This window comes from Setaria italica, chromosome V (assembly GCF_000263155.2).
Source record: "Setaria italica strain Yugu1 chromosome V, Setaria_italica_v2.0, whole genome shotgun sequence".
Taxonomy (NCBI): Eukaryota; Viridiplantae; Streptophyta; class Magnoliopsida; order Poales; family Poaceae; genus Setaria; species Setaria italica.
Genome location: NC_028454.1, coordinates 42,544,432 through 42,559,112, shown reverse-complemented (window position 1 = coordinate 42,559,112; position 14,681 = coordinate 42,544,432). Strand labels below are relative to the sequence as shown.

The following is a 14,681-nucleotide window of genomic DNA, read 5'->3' as shown; positions in this document are numbered from 1 at the left end:
GGTCTGTCTGCAGATCGGATCATACGTCACTCTCTGGTGTTTATTCGGGGGTGTTTCGGTGTTTATTCGGGGGTGTTTCGGGAAGAGGGGGCTAACACCGTCACATCGAATGTTTAATGTTTAGACACTAATTAGGAGTATTAAATCTAGACTAATTACAAAACTAATTACACAACTCCTAGGCTAAATCGTGAGATGAATCTATTAAACCCAATTAGTCTATGATTTGACAATGTGGTGCTACAGTCTAATGATGGATTAATTAGGCTTAATAGATTCGTCTCACGATTAGCCTAGGGGTTCTGCAATTAATTTATGTTTAGTCCTCCTAATTAGTATCCGAACATCCGATATGACAGGACTAAAGTTTAGCCTCCTTCTCCCAAACACCCCCTCAGTCACTTTGATTCCGCGTATTCTATTCTTTTTTATTAAAAATCCGTAAATCATATATGAAAATATAATACCACCAAAATCTGTCAACATCTAACTTTCTTTAGGAAACGTCAACATCTAACCTTTGTTCTTTTTCTTTGGAAACGTCAACATCTAACCTTGTAAGCACCCGCTGCAAATTGTTAGGCGCTGGTGTCGTTGTATGCTAATCGACACACCCGTCTTTTGAGTACTGCTTGGCTTGGTGTGCTAAAACCATGATGAAGGTGAACCCCTACATGGCTGTTTTTCCCAAGCATACGATCGATGATACTAATTCGTTTTTTTATTAATTTGCAGATTCTGTTCATTGTGGTGGTTGTTACTTTTTCGTTTTTGTTCATACAAAACTTCGCCACAACAAAGATGACATGGACTCAAGCCCTGCAGATGTTAGTATTTGGAGCATTGCTAGGTGTCTTCTTCCGTATGGCTTTAATGATCTGTTGGCCAGACGCGACATGCTTTACTGTACCCGTGGAAAGATCTACCAATTAGTATTTTACTCCTTTTTTAGCAAAAACAATATCTACTGGGCAATTTATGTTATTATCTTCAATAAAAATAAGACAACAATTGTGCAATGCCTGCATAACACAGACAGAAAATTACCACGAATTAATATGCATTATGACGTCCACTACCACCTTGCAAGATTTTAAATTTAAATCTAACTTATGTATCGAGGGAAAAAAAAGAGGTAAATTGTATTAGGAGGCAAGCTGAACTTCGGCTATACTTAGGGGAGTAATTTAAACTTTTTTTCTTTAGAATGTACTATTTCATCTAGCATCAAGAAAAGATATAGCACGGCCCAAATTTTCTACTTCCAGCTGCATTCCTGCAAAAGCGTTGAGTTTGTTGAGCAAGTTGGCTTAACACTGATTGGTTCCATCATAAGCTGCCTTGTCAACCAAATACGATTGTACAACAACCAGGGCAAGAGAGAGAATTAGTGGCGCGATAAATAAATAGCATACAACGACACGAGCGCTGGATGTATCTCCTCAACGGCCGTGCGTCCACCCGATTTGCGAACGGGTTCATCCACGACAGGGATGTACAAAGCCACGTGATGAAGGGTTGCCGGATCTTCCATCTCAATTCCGTCGTTCTGGTGCTGTGGTGGCGGTTGCGGCGGCGGCGCTGTGGCGGAACCACCTTGGATTAGCTTGATTAAAGCACGGTTAAGTCGCTTGACACGTGACACTCATGCCTTAGTCAAGTTAACTCGAAGTGCCGTCGGATTTCATCCGATTTAACCACTTAACAGGACCGAGTTTGCATAACCCACACGAAGGTGAGTGGTTCCAGATAATACAATAGATCCACCGAGTTAAACAAGTTTGACAATTTAGTTCAACATCCAAAACGAAAGTCAGAGTTTTACAAGATTCAAAAGCAGCGGAAAGGTAAAATAGCGGAAGCTATCGCCGGGGTCGGATGTCCCAGATGAGGCTGATCAGAACATCAGTGATCCCTTGCCTCGCCGTCCGAGGAGGGATCCCACTTGACCGTCCACCCAGGAGGAAGCTAGGGCGGCCAAGTGCCAACAGGAGCAAACTCAAGAGCTTCGACTTCACCTGAAAGAGAGCCACAAACAAGGTTGAGCTGCTAAGCTCAACAAGACTTAACCGACTAGTGGAGAACTACTCCACCAACATCTAAACATGCAAGGCTCTTTGGCTGAGGGGTTTGTGTTGCCAATAGCGACTACAGTGGGTCCTTACTTTCAATATTTTAGCTCAGATTCTAAGTTCATTAACCAGTCTACATTGGCGACTTATGCTAAACAACCATAGTTTCCAACAACAAAGTATAGAATAAGCATCAGGTTCATATCATCATCATGTTCCATCTTTACTCAGTGTAGCATAGCGATCAAGCAGTCTCAAACTGTGAGAGGCAGACGAATCGATTCGAGTTTCTTAATCATGCATGGCGAACCTAATCTCACGACATCCGCGCACCACAAAGGGTCGCTTCCTGTGTCAGCCGTCCCCATCAATTCCCAGGCACGTGTCAGGTCCAAACTTCCCTTGGCATGCAATGCTCCACAGTCCCAGCCTCTACCGTACTGTGACCGCACTTGCACCCACATGATGCACCATGGGAACCTCGTTCCAGGGACAGCAGGGGTATAAGCCACGCCCTAGTTCAATCAGGTACTAGGCTTCCCCATCCCATACTAGGTATGAGATTAGTACTACACTTGATCATGAACACCAACACTTTTCGACCTTAAGCAACTTCATATAGACAAACAGGGCAATCCACCGTCCACCAAAAGAGTTCACCAGGCCCTGCCCCGTCCATCGTCCTTATAGTTGTAACCAGAAGGAGAACAACCAACTCCTATAACTCGCGAGTGACAGGAAATAACTCGACTTTTACCGAGTCCTATTAAGCAATGCAACTACTCGGACTCATCAGACTAGTGTTCAGATCAAGGGAACCAAGTCATGCATCTATGGTTTCAAACAACTCCTGTACTTAAATGCACATACAAATGAAGGAAGGCGTGTGTAGGTTTAGAAAGTTGGGTTCATGCTCCGGGGCTTGCCTTCAAGCGGGGGGAGGGAAACTGGTCTTCAGCTGGGACGGCTTCAGCTTCTGGAACTGGCAGCTCAGCTACAACTTCGTCTTCGGGCGCCGGGTGTAGCTCGTATGTGCCGTCCGCGAGATTTAGTTCTACACGAATACAAATGCAGGAGTTAGCACTTAGATGGTTATTTCAACAGCAACACTTGCAAGTTTTAGCCCGGAAACTTGTAGCAAAGCTACGGAAAAAGGTGGGGAAGTTTACACTAGTTGGTGGAGAGCAAGATAAAAGGGTCGGATGGGAAGAAACTTATGGTCTGACCCTCCGACCTAAGGAATACTGTACCGGGGTCCTCATACTTATCACAGAGAAGTCCTCAAAATTTTACACAGATACCCTCGGGTCAAGGAAAAGGATACAACCGAGTCCTTAGGCGAGGCGGATAAGGGTTGGCGAAACAGACAGGGTCGGGCGAGACGGAAAAAGGGGTCGGACGAACCAGACAAGGTCGAACGAAACAGACATGGTCGGGCGAGATGGAAAAAGGGGTCGGGCGAACCGGGAAGGGGGTCGACAGTTTACCTTTAGGCCTACTGGTGAAGGCTTTGGGGTCGGGAAGGAACAGACTTGGGCGGAAGGACTTAAGCACTAAGGCTGGGCGACGGTGATGTCCGGCGGTGCTCCGGCGGCGGCGGAGCTTCTTGTGGGCAACAAGGAAGCTCTAGCACAGCGCGGAGGAGCAGGCGGCTGGGTGGATTGGGAAAGGCAGGTGTTGAGTGGAGAGGGGAACTTTTCAAGAGTTTTAGTGGGATTGCTCAAGTGTGCTCAGAGTAGGGGCGGTGAAACAGCAAGGGCGAAGGAACTCTGGTGGGACTCTGGCATTCCCTTTTATAGCTATGCGGAAGAGAGAGATTTCGAGCGGCACGAAGACTGGAAGAAAAGGATGGAGTGCGCTGCCATGGCGGCGATTGAGCGGCGATGGGCGGCGGAACAGAGCTTCGGAGATAGCGTCTTCGGCCATTGGGCACTGGAGACAAGGCGGCGCAGGCGCGGTTTTGCTGGGGTTGAGATTTGGCACAGGCGGGCATCATCGAGCGGCGGATTGGATTGGTGTGACAGGGAGAACGGCGCTACAAACGAGGTTGCAACAGGTGAAAAGATAGGGCGAGCTGCGGCTGCGTGGGTGAGCGCGAAACAACGGTTTGCCGGGGCACAGTTCTGGCAAGGCGGAAAAGGAGCTGTCGCGGCCGGAGTCGGGGTTGGCGATGGAGGAATCGTCGCGTAGCGAGTTCGTGGGCGGCACGATTGTGGAGAGACGACGGAGAAATCGGAAGTCATCGAGGCTTGCAGCCGGGGATTCGGCGAGATGATGATGGGCGCGCGCTGCGAGGCGGTCTGACTCAGCAGCGGCAAAGCTTCTGCCACGGCGGCGACGGGGCACCTTGGCGCGGCCGGCGAGGGCGCGAGCGAGACGAGACGATGCAGAAAGGGTCGCAGAGGGGCTTCCGCTGCGATTGGGGAGGAGGGCGTGGGAATCCATCCTGTCGCGACCGGCGACTGGGCGAAGCGGCGGGCGTCGGAGAGATCAAGCCACGCGGCGGGGAGGCTCTGAAGCGGGCGCATGCTGCTCAGGCGCGTCTGCCTCGGGAGATCCGGGGAAAGATTTGCGGGTCCACCAGTCAGTCTCGGTTTCTCCTCTGCTCCAAGACGGGAAAGAACACTGCTGTTGAGACTTAGAAGGAACCGGCGGGGTTTAGGGTCGGGTTTCCAGGGGTCGGGGCTAAGAACCGGTTTTGAAACGCTTAAGCTCAAGGGGGCTGAGACAGAGAGATTAGGGACTCGGATTAGGATTACTCGGCTGATTTAACTAGGGTCGTTACAGGCGCCCCGACTCCCGGGAACCCGAGCATGGTCTAACGGACGACTTCAACACTAATGGAATATTATCAACTTACGAATCAAGAGAGAAAACAATAGATTTGGGAAATATCAGGACTAAACTTTCTTCTCCAGAGGTGGCAGCTTGACTCCTCTCCTATGACCTCACGAGGTCGGCTGCAGGGCGCGAGGAGGAAGGACCGAAAGAAAAGAGGAGGAGTTTATACGGAGTATAAATGATAATGATCGCCAAAATCACGTCTAACTGTACGCGGTACGTGGCAGACAAAGATCCATGACCACGAGGTTTCGAAGCCATGCTACATTTTTTTCCATATATATAAACTAGATTAGAGATTGATGTAAGATAAAATTCCTAATAATAGAGATTGTTGACTTGTTGTAAGATACTTCCTCCGTCCTGTAATACAAAGCATCCAATCATTCAAAATTTTATCCTCAAATATAATACATTGTAGGTATATGGATGATTGCCATTTAATTTCTTTTATAATTAACAAAATAAGGGCTGATCACCGTACTCGTTCCGGGTGCGTTGACTGATCTTGTAATCTTGCTTTGAAGAAATGAATTAGGTGGGCTTTCTTAACCCCCGTTGACTCTTAAAGAAAAAACTTTGCCCAGTTTTAAATTAATTTAAACTCATGATGTCACGGGTCCACATATGCAAAACCATTGAAAAGGTAGAACAAGGCAATGGTGCAAGGGCAGAAAACTCCCTTTTGAATTATGACTAGCACGGTAAAATGCAGGGGCGCCAAGGCAATTTTGAATTTTGACGAAATCTTGAGAAATTTAACAGAGTATGGGCACAGCAAGAATTTAGATTTGAAAAGGGGAGGTAAAGCTGCAAAATCTGAAAAACGAAGGAAAATCAGTAATTCAAAGATCACAGTTCGTCTTTGCTGCTATAGACGTATCGGGTTGCGAAATGCAAGTACACAGCCACCTCCATAACCGCGAGCCCCGCCAGGAGCCAGTAGAAGTAGTCGAGGTGCGCTCGATTGAGGTTATCGGAGAACCAGCTCTCGCCCTTGCTCCTCGTCGCCCAATCGGTCGCGAACACAAGCATGCCGCTGACATAGTTCCCCACGCCAAAGATGCTCATGCACAGCGCGAGCCCGACGCTGCGGAAGGCGTCGGGCACCTGGTCGTAGAAGAACTCCTGGAGCCCTATCTCCGCCAGCACAACCGCGACACCGATCAGCACGTACTGAGGCAGCATCCACCACAGCCTCATCGGCAACACCGCGTCCGGCTCGTCCACCAAACCCGCCTCCCTGGCGACTCGGAGCCGCCTGGCTTCGACCAGCGCCGCGACGACCATGGCGGCGCCGGCGGTGGCCATCCCGGCGCCGATGCGCCGGAGCGTCGTGAGGCCCGCGTGGTGCCCCGTGATGCGCCTCACGAGGGGCACGAACAGGCGGTCGTAGACCGGGAGCGTGGCGATCATGGTGACGCTGAGGAAGAACTGCAGCGCCGCGGGCGGCACGACGAGGCCCGTGCCCATGCCGAGGCGCCGGTCCAGCGTGCTGCCCTGCTTGGTGAACAGGGTGGAGACCTGGGCAACGATGGCTGCGAAGATCAGGCTCGTCACCCATATCGGCAGCAGCTTGACGACGAGTCCTTTTCCTTTACCGTCCTCAGGTTCCCCTGTTAGAAGCCTGCACGGATCAACAATCTCCGTCACGACGAGACCTCTCTGGTCACGTACAGGCAAGAGAACGCAGACGTCCGCGCGTGCTCACCGTTCGGTGTCGCCGGCGTCCTTGCGACGGAACACCCTCGCCGCCCACGTCCTCACGGTCTCGGCAAGCCGGATGCCATCTACGGGTCGCTCCGCACGGTACGTGGGCGTGCCAAGCAAGAAGACGGCGAGGTACAGCACCATCGTGGCCCAGCACGCGGCGAACCCGGCGGTCCAGCTGACGTTGTCCTCGACGTAGCTCAGCCCGGTTGTCGCGATGCCGTAGCCACAGGAGATGGAGAAGTGGAACCAGTTGAAGTAGGAGCTCCGGGACGCGCGGGAGCTGGGGTCCTCGCCGTCGCTTGGCGCGAACTGGTCGGCACCGAGGGCCTCCGCGCACGGCCTGTGGAAGCCTCGCGCCGCCGCCAACTGGTAGAGCGCGACGTAGAAGAAGGCCAGCTGCGCGAAGGACGGCGAGCTCGCCGCGTGAGGTTCCGGGACTCGCAGCGTGGATGAGACCGTCAGCATTCCCAAGCTCTGTCACGGTTGCAGTTTGGTGACCGGGGTGTCAAACATGGGGGCGATTCAGGAGCACGGCTGTGATCCCAAGTAATTCCTGTTACTAACCAGCAGATAGAGCACGCCGGCGATCAGGACCGCCCGATACCGACCGAGCCGCGAGTCGGCGGCTGCCGCGCCGGCGAGCGGCAGCACCATCTCGGTTCCGGTCCACGCGTTCACGGCGGCGGCGGCGGCCGCCGTGGACATGCCGAGGTGGCGGGTCAGGTACATGATCAGGTTGCTCTGCACGCCGCAGAACCCGACAAGCTCCAAGAACGAGATCGCTGCAATGGTAAGGCCGAACCAATTAGCTTCGTGACAATCTGAGCAATGGTGTTCAGAAGATTACCGAGGAGGAAGCACGCGGCGCGCCAGCCGCCGCGGCCGTCGGCGAGTCTGGAGCTGACGGACGGGCCGGGTCGGTGTACAAGCTCGCCCGACTCCATCGCTGCACCTCGGCCGGAAGTGTTGCCGTCGGCGGCTGGCTAACGAAAAAATAGCTCCGGCGGCAGCTCAGCTCAGTGGACTCGTGCCAAATGGCGAGGAAGCAAGTCATAGATGTTTATTAGGCCGTCCCCGTCTTGGTGTGGCGAGCTCGGCAGCCTCGATCTGCCTAGATTGTTTACTTGACCGTGACTCCGAGTTATATATTAATCCGTACGAGTAGATAGGACAGTGTCGACATTAAATTTGTTGGCATCTAACCTTGTCATCAGGCATCTATACTGGTTACTGCTAATTGTTTGGCGTTGGTGTTGCCGCGTGGTAATTGACACGCAACCACGTGTTGTTTTGTTTAACACAGCACTAACTTCCTCTTGGCGGTTAACAAGAAGATGACTCAGTTTGCGACGAGTTCAAGTGGAAAATTTTAGCTACCGACCGCTTGTTTCATCCTATCGGAGCACCTTTAAACTTTCTACAACTCACACACAGTACTCACGCTGCCCCCCCCCCCCCCCCCCCCCCCCCCTGATCATTTCCCTTCCTCCATTCCATGTCTCTCCTCCCCTACTAACTGTTAGAAGTGGCTTGCGGCATAGTCCTGACATTTATTTCGGTTTGATAACTTTTAAAAAAAATTGGATATTTTTATTGAATAGCTTTTTTTAGAAAAGTTACATTTTTCTAAAAATATTTTACATAATTGTTCCGTAGGTGTGTTTTATGCATAAAGATCTAGAAAAGTTAAAAAAATAAAAAACCAAAATTTTACCGTTGTTTTTCTTGCCAACAGGCGCATGCAGAACACTTGCCTCTAGTTGTTATTCCCCTCCGTTCTAAATTGTAGGTCGTTTTGATTTTTCTAGGTTCATAGATGTTATTATGCACCTAGACATACACTATATCTAGGTACATAATAATATCTATAAACCTAAAAAAGCTAAAACAACCTACAATTTGGAATGGAGGGAGTAGATCTCAATCCAACACCAAAGTTTTTTGGTTATACAAGAAGTTCCTTTCTTAAAGAAAATATATGGACGGTGCATGCAAATCAAGTAAGTTGCCTACTTATTATCCACATGGTTGACTTACATACTGCTACATTTGATTCAATATACATGAAGTTTAAAAATTGAGTGAAATAACTATCATATCCCCAATTATCTCTATGTGAAGATGTGAGCATAATACTGTGTCAAATCACAGTTGTAAGCCTATTAGGACATTGGTACAGTCTCTCATATACTTTGATAAGGGTTGTTTAGGAAACTAATTTGTAACTTTTATACAGCTTCATTCACAATGAGTGAACTCAATGGATCCAGTCTAATATTGAGTACCTGGGCTCGAGTAATCAACTTTATGGGTGTCCGCATTTAAATGACACTATTTTTAAGTGGCGATGTGCCTGTGTCGATTTTGTTAATTTTAAGATTTGCCACCCTAATCTCTCGAATTTAGTTGTACCAGTAGAGTATGTGCGAGTATATTTACAGAGCTAAATGCGTGCGCGTGTATATGAGGGTGTATACATGTTTGGCACAAGCAAATCATTGCGACTATACAATACGCTTATCTGACAAGCAAACAATCACATAATCCAATCTCCTCACCGAATTTTTTTAATGAGAAAAGCTATAGCTCACCTGGGTGAAACAGAGTTCTTCCTCACCCAATTTTTTCTTCTCCGATCTTCACTCCATTTCCCCTTTCTTCTCCGACTCCAGCCAAATTCTGGCGAGATTAGGGGCGTCGGGGTTAGGGGTTTCTGGGGTTCGGGGTTCGGGGTTTCCAGTGTGGGTGCTTACCGGCAACCCTAGAGGGAAGGCCGGCGGGCGGTAGGCTGGCCTGACGAAGGTGGCGGGCGTGGGGGCGGTGAGGTGCGGGGGTGGGGGCGCCGCCAGCCAAACGGTAGTGGAGGGCGGTTGGACGGTGCTAGGGTGAGGGGAAAGGCGATGGCGGCAGCAGCGGGATCCTAGCCCGCCCGCGCTGGACAAGTGGAGGCACGAGGGGGCGGCGAGTGGTGACGAAGCACAGCCGGTGGGAGGTGGAAGATGAAGGTGAGTCGTTGGATGATGATTCGATGGCTCAAAAAATTGAATAAGGGGAGCCCTCTGTTTCACCCATCTGACATGTAGACAGTCCCTTAATTAATCCTATGTGACAGCACGCTTGAGAACTTGAGAGAATGAAATCATAATTCTTTACCTTCCCTCTGCGAGCACCTTGTATACAGTTTTCGCACAGGCAATTCATTGTGACTTTCGAAGTTTAAGAATCATCGCTATACTTTGTTTCTCTAGACTTATCTGCTTGCAAAATGCAAGAACGCGGCCACTTCCAGAGCGGCGAGCCCCGCCAGGAGCCAGTAGAAGTAGTCGAGGTGCGCTCGGTTGAGGTTATCGGAGAACCAGCTCTGAGCGCCCCAGTTCCTCGTTGCCCAATCGATCGACGAAACGAGCATGCTGCTGGCGTAGCTCCCTGCGCCCATGGCGCTCAGGGACAGCGCGAGGCCGACGCTGCGGATCGCGTCGGGCACCTGGTCGTAGAAGAACTCCTCGAGCCCGATCTCGGCCAGCACGGCCGCTACGCCGAGCAGGACGTACTGCGGCGCCACCCACCACAGGCTCATCGGCAACGCCACGTCGGGCCGGTCCACCAGGCCAGCATCCCTGGCCACGCGGAGCCGCCTGCCCTCCACCAGCGCCGCGACGGCCATGGCGACGCCGGACACTGCCATGCCGGCGCCGATGCGCTGGAGCGCCGTGACGCCCGCGTGGTGCCCCGTGACGCGCCTCGCCAGGGGCACCAGCACACGGTCGTACACCGGGAGCATGGCGATGAAGGTGAAGCTGACCAGGCACTGCAGCGCCGCGGGCGGCACGACGAGGCCCGGCGTCGCACCGATGCGCCGGTCCAGCGTGCTGCCCTGCTTTGTAAACAGGGTGTAGTTTTGCGAGAAGATGGCGGCGAAGAGTAGGCTCGTCAGCCATATCGGGAGCAGCTTCGCAATGACTTCTTTGCCTTCCTCACGTTCTGGAGCTAGAAGCCTGCACAGCCAAAAACCTCGCTTTATGATAACGGAGCCTTCACATTCTTGCAAAGAGACCGCAAGCGTCGACGCGAGTCTCACTCACCGTTCGGCATCAGTGGCGCCATTGCGACGGAAGACCCTAGCTGCCCACGACCGCACGGTTTCAGTGAACGATCTGACGCCGACGGGTCTTTCGGCACGATACGTCCGTGTGCCGAGCAAGAAGACTGCAAGATACAAAGCCATCGTGGCCCAGCAGGCGGCGAACCCGACGGTCCAGCCGACGTTGTCCTCGACGTAGCTCAGCCCCGCCGTCGCGACGGCGTAGCCCCAGGATATGGAGAAATGGAACCAGTTGAAGTAGGAGCTCCGGGACGACGCGGCCGCGCTGTGGTCGCCGTCGCTCGGAGCGAACTGGTCCGCGCCGAGGGCCTCCACGCACGGCCTATGGAAGCCTTGCGCCAGAGCAAGCAGGTAGAGCGCGACGTAGAAGAAGGCGAGCGTGGAAGAAGAGGGCAAGCTCGCGGCGTGAGTTTGCAGCGCTTGCAGCATGGATGAGATCGTCAGCATTCCCAAGCTCTGTGTTGCAGTTTGGTAACCGGGTGTCAGAAATGGGGCCGCAAAAGTGCCGGATAGCAACGGGCAATTTAGGAAGATCTAATTTTTTCTCTTTTTTCCCCGAAGAGCTGACATCATTGAAACTTCAGATGACAATTCTCAATAGGACAGGTTTCAGAAACTGGAAAATTCGTGTCTGATTGCAGAGAAGAGTTGGTCTCCTATACTGAAGGTAAAGAAAGAACATGGGGATCGATGCTACTTAAAGGGCCGATTTTTTCGTACATGCCATTCCAAAATAAACAAATGGTCTGAAACTATTGCTATAGACAGTTAAAACTGAAAATCATTTCGTTTCAAAAATAAAACTTTAACTCATCATCTACTCTATATTATTTTTTTAAAGAAATCTATGGCAAAATTCTGTCTACTGCATCAGAAAGCTAATCAAATGGTCAACTTGCAAGGGGAATCGAACCTAGACTAGCAATACTAACCAGTAGATAGAGCCCGGCGGCGGCCAGGACAGCGCGGTACCGCCCGAGCCGCGAGTCCGCGGCGAGCGCGCCGGCAAGCGGCAGCAGAGCCTGCACGGTCCCGGCCCACGCGTTCACGCCTGCGGCCGCGGACGCCGTCGACATGCCAAGCGGGCCGGTCAGGTACATGATCAGGTTCGCCTGCACGCCGTAGAACCCGATTCGCTCCAAGAAACCGACCGCTGCAACGGCGAGCCCAAGCTAAACGATTAGCTTCTCATCAGAAGATAAAAGTATAAAACTGAGCCAAGATGTTCAGGATTACCGAGGACGAAGCGCGCGGCGCGCCAGCCGCCGCGGCCGTCGGCGGGTTTGGAGTCGACGGACGGCCCGGGTCCGGGTCCGGGCAGGAGCTCGCTGGGTTGCATTGCCGCATCTCAGCCGGGAGCGGCGCCGCCTCCGGCCTCCGGGCTCAGCCTGTCTTAATTTTCTTGTTAAAATAACTAGCACGGCACTTCATTTGACCCGTGAAAAATGGCCAGGAAGGGCGTCCTTGTTTTCTAATGGTGTGTCCCTCCAAGAAGCCGATCTGTCTAGATTCGGAGTAGTGCGCTGTGATGATCATTTCCAACGTTAGATTGTTTACTCGATCGCCCTGTTTTTTATTCAGTGATTTAGAATCCGCGTATACTCTTTCAAGTCGTTGGATGGTGCAACCTATGATGGACAAGAAGTTAAGAACTCCATGGATGAACTTGGTAGCCCTGTGAAGTTTTTCTTTTAACTTTGATATATGTTGAGCTCTTCGTTTCTCAAGTTTCAGCAAATTACTTAAGCAGTCAAGCAGCTTTGGATTCGTGAAGTGGCCCCTGATTTGGTTAACAGGCATCTTTTTGTCGACTATGAGTTTCGACGCTGAGTAGCAAAATGCTTTGTTCTCATGAACGTCCTGCTCATCTGCTCAGTCAATCGAGGAAACGACAGTTTGTTGCAATGAATTGAAGCTGCCTCGTTCCTGAAATCAGAGAAGCAGCGCCGGTATCTGGAGGAGCAGAAATGGTCGCCAGTTTTTTTTAACGAACGGGTACGGGATTGTGCTAGGTTTTACAAGTCACATAGTCGGCAAAGGAAAAAAATGTACAGAATTACACTCACGCTAAGGGGTCCGCCAAGCACTTAGCTCCTGCCGCAATCCAGGATGATGCTTTGCTCTTGATTTTTGCCATGATGGTCGGCACCGATGATTCATGATGGTTGAAGATTCTGTCATTCCTTTCCTTCCAGATTTCCCAGCTAACAAGTAGCACTAGGCTACAAATAGCCTTGCGGGAGATGTCTGACATCTGTGATGTTTGCCCACCATTCCAGTGACGTCGCGCTTTGTAGCCATTCTGCCGGGTCGAGGTTAGGCTGTCCAATCCATGCTGCCACTTGGCTCCATACGAGTCTCGTATAACGGTAGCTCGAGAGGAGGTGATGTGTCATTTCCATCGTCCTCCTGTATAGGGGACATGATGGGCTGTGATCCCACCCTCTGCGTGCTAGTGTGTTAGAGGACCGGACTCGATTTTGAAGGATCGGCCATGCGAAGAATTTGCATTTTGGGGGAGCCCACGTTTTTCAAATAGTCGCAATCTTTGGCATAGCGGTGTAGCCCGTGAATTGAGCTCTGTAAGCTGATGTTGCAGTGTATTCACCGTGGGGGGTTAGTTTCCAAATTATATGGTCTTCCTGTTGCAGCTGTAGTTCAGTCGGTTTGATAAGGTTCCATAAGGTTACGAATTCCAGCAGATGTGCCGTCATGAAGCCAGACCGGTGGTTAAGGTCACGAATCCCTTTATTGTTGTGTAGGGCATCCACTACTGACCGTTTCTTCCGTTTTGTTTTAGTGAAGAGCAGTGGGGCAATGTCTTTTGGACGTCTTCCTTGGATCCAGCCCGAATGCAAGAAGCCGGTTTTCTTACCGTTCCCCAGGTTGATGTGTGCGCATGCCACGAAAAGCAGTCTGTCTGTTTCGTCGCAGGGCACCTCAGTTCCCACCCCAACCTTTTCAGGAGAAACGCACTCGTGCTAGAGCCATCGAAGGGACAGGGCTCTCGCAAATCTCTCGAGGTCAAGGACCCCAAGGCTGCCATTTTCCTTTGGTAGCGTCGTTTTGGTCCAGTTGACCTTGCACTTTCCTCCTAAAATTGACTTATCTCTCGCCCAAAGGAATCGCTTGCGGATCTTATTCACTTCCTCCAGGACTTCCTTTGTTGGCTTTAGCACCGTCATTAGATAAACCGGTTGTGAAGATAGCACTGATTTGGTGAGATTGACCTAGCCTGCCTGCGTTAGGTTTTTTCCGTTCTGGGTGGAGAGCTTGCCTGATGCTTTGTCGATTAGTGGTTGGAAATCCAGCTTTCGCAATCTCCTTGTCGAAAAGGGTTGGCCAAGGTATTTAAGAGGAAAGGGTGCCCGTGCCACCAGTAGGTCCACAAGGATTGAGTCGAGGTCTATGTTGTTACAACTGATGGCCGTTACGCTTGTTTTTTGTAGGTTGGTCTATAAGCCGGTTACCGCACCGAAATGTAGTAAGAGGTCTTTCAGATTCGTGACATCCTGAGAAGTGGGCTTTAAGAATATGATGGCATCGTCCGCATACATGGATACTCTGAATCTAGCAGTGCGGCCATTAAGCTCGTTGAGTAGCCCTCTTTCCATAGCGACATGTAACAGACGGTGCAGACGGTCGATACCTAGGATGAACAAGAAAGGTGAGAGCGGGTCACCTTGGCGCAGTCCACACCCGTGCTGGATTGTATCGAGTGCCCAAGTGGGATTTCATTTAGCATTACTCGTGAGGTGGAGGTTGTGAGTAAAGCTGCGATCCAGTTCCGCCACCTTATGGGGAAACCTCTATGTTTCATGAGTGATATTAGGTAGTTCCATCTCAAATCGAAGGCCTTGGAGATGTCAAGCTTAAAAAGGAGGGCCGGGGTTTTGGTTCTGCGAAACCTACAAGTGCGATTTTGCACGTAGAGAAAGTTATCATGGATGCTC

At 51.0% G+C, this 14,681-nt stretch overlaps 1 protein-coding gene across 1 annotated transcript; it reads right to left on the bottom strand.

Annotated features, from left to right (window-relative positions):
• Nucleotides 1-5,729: 5,729 nt before the first annotated feature.
• On the bottom strand, nt 5,730-12,092 carry LOC101768565. Its single transcript, XM_004970674.4, is given in 8 exon segments — nt 5,730-6,540; nt 6,625-7,100; nt 7,191-7,408; nt 7,474-7,609; nt 9,862-10,621; nt 10,709-11,184; nt 11,661-11,881; nt 11,965-12,092. Coding segments are annotated over 8 exon segments (3,165 nt in total). The 5' UTR covers nt 12,068-12,092; the 3' UTR covers nt 5,730-5,765.
• Between the last annotated feature and the right edge of the window lie 2,589 nt (nt 12,093-14,681).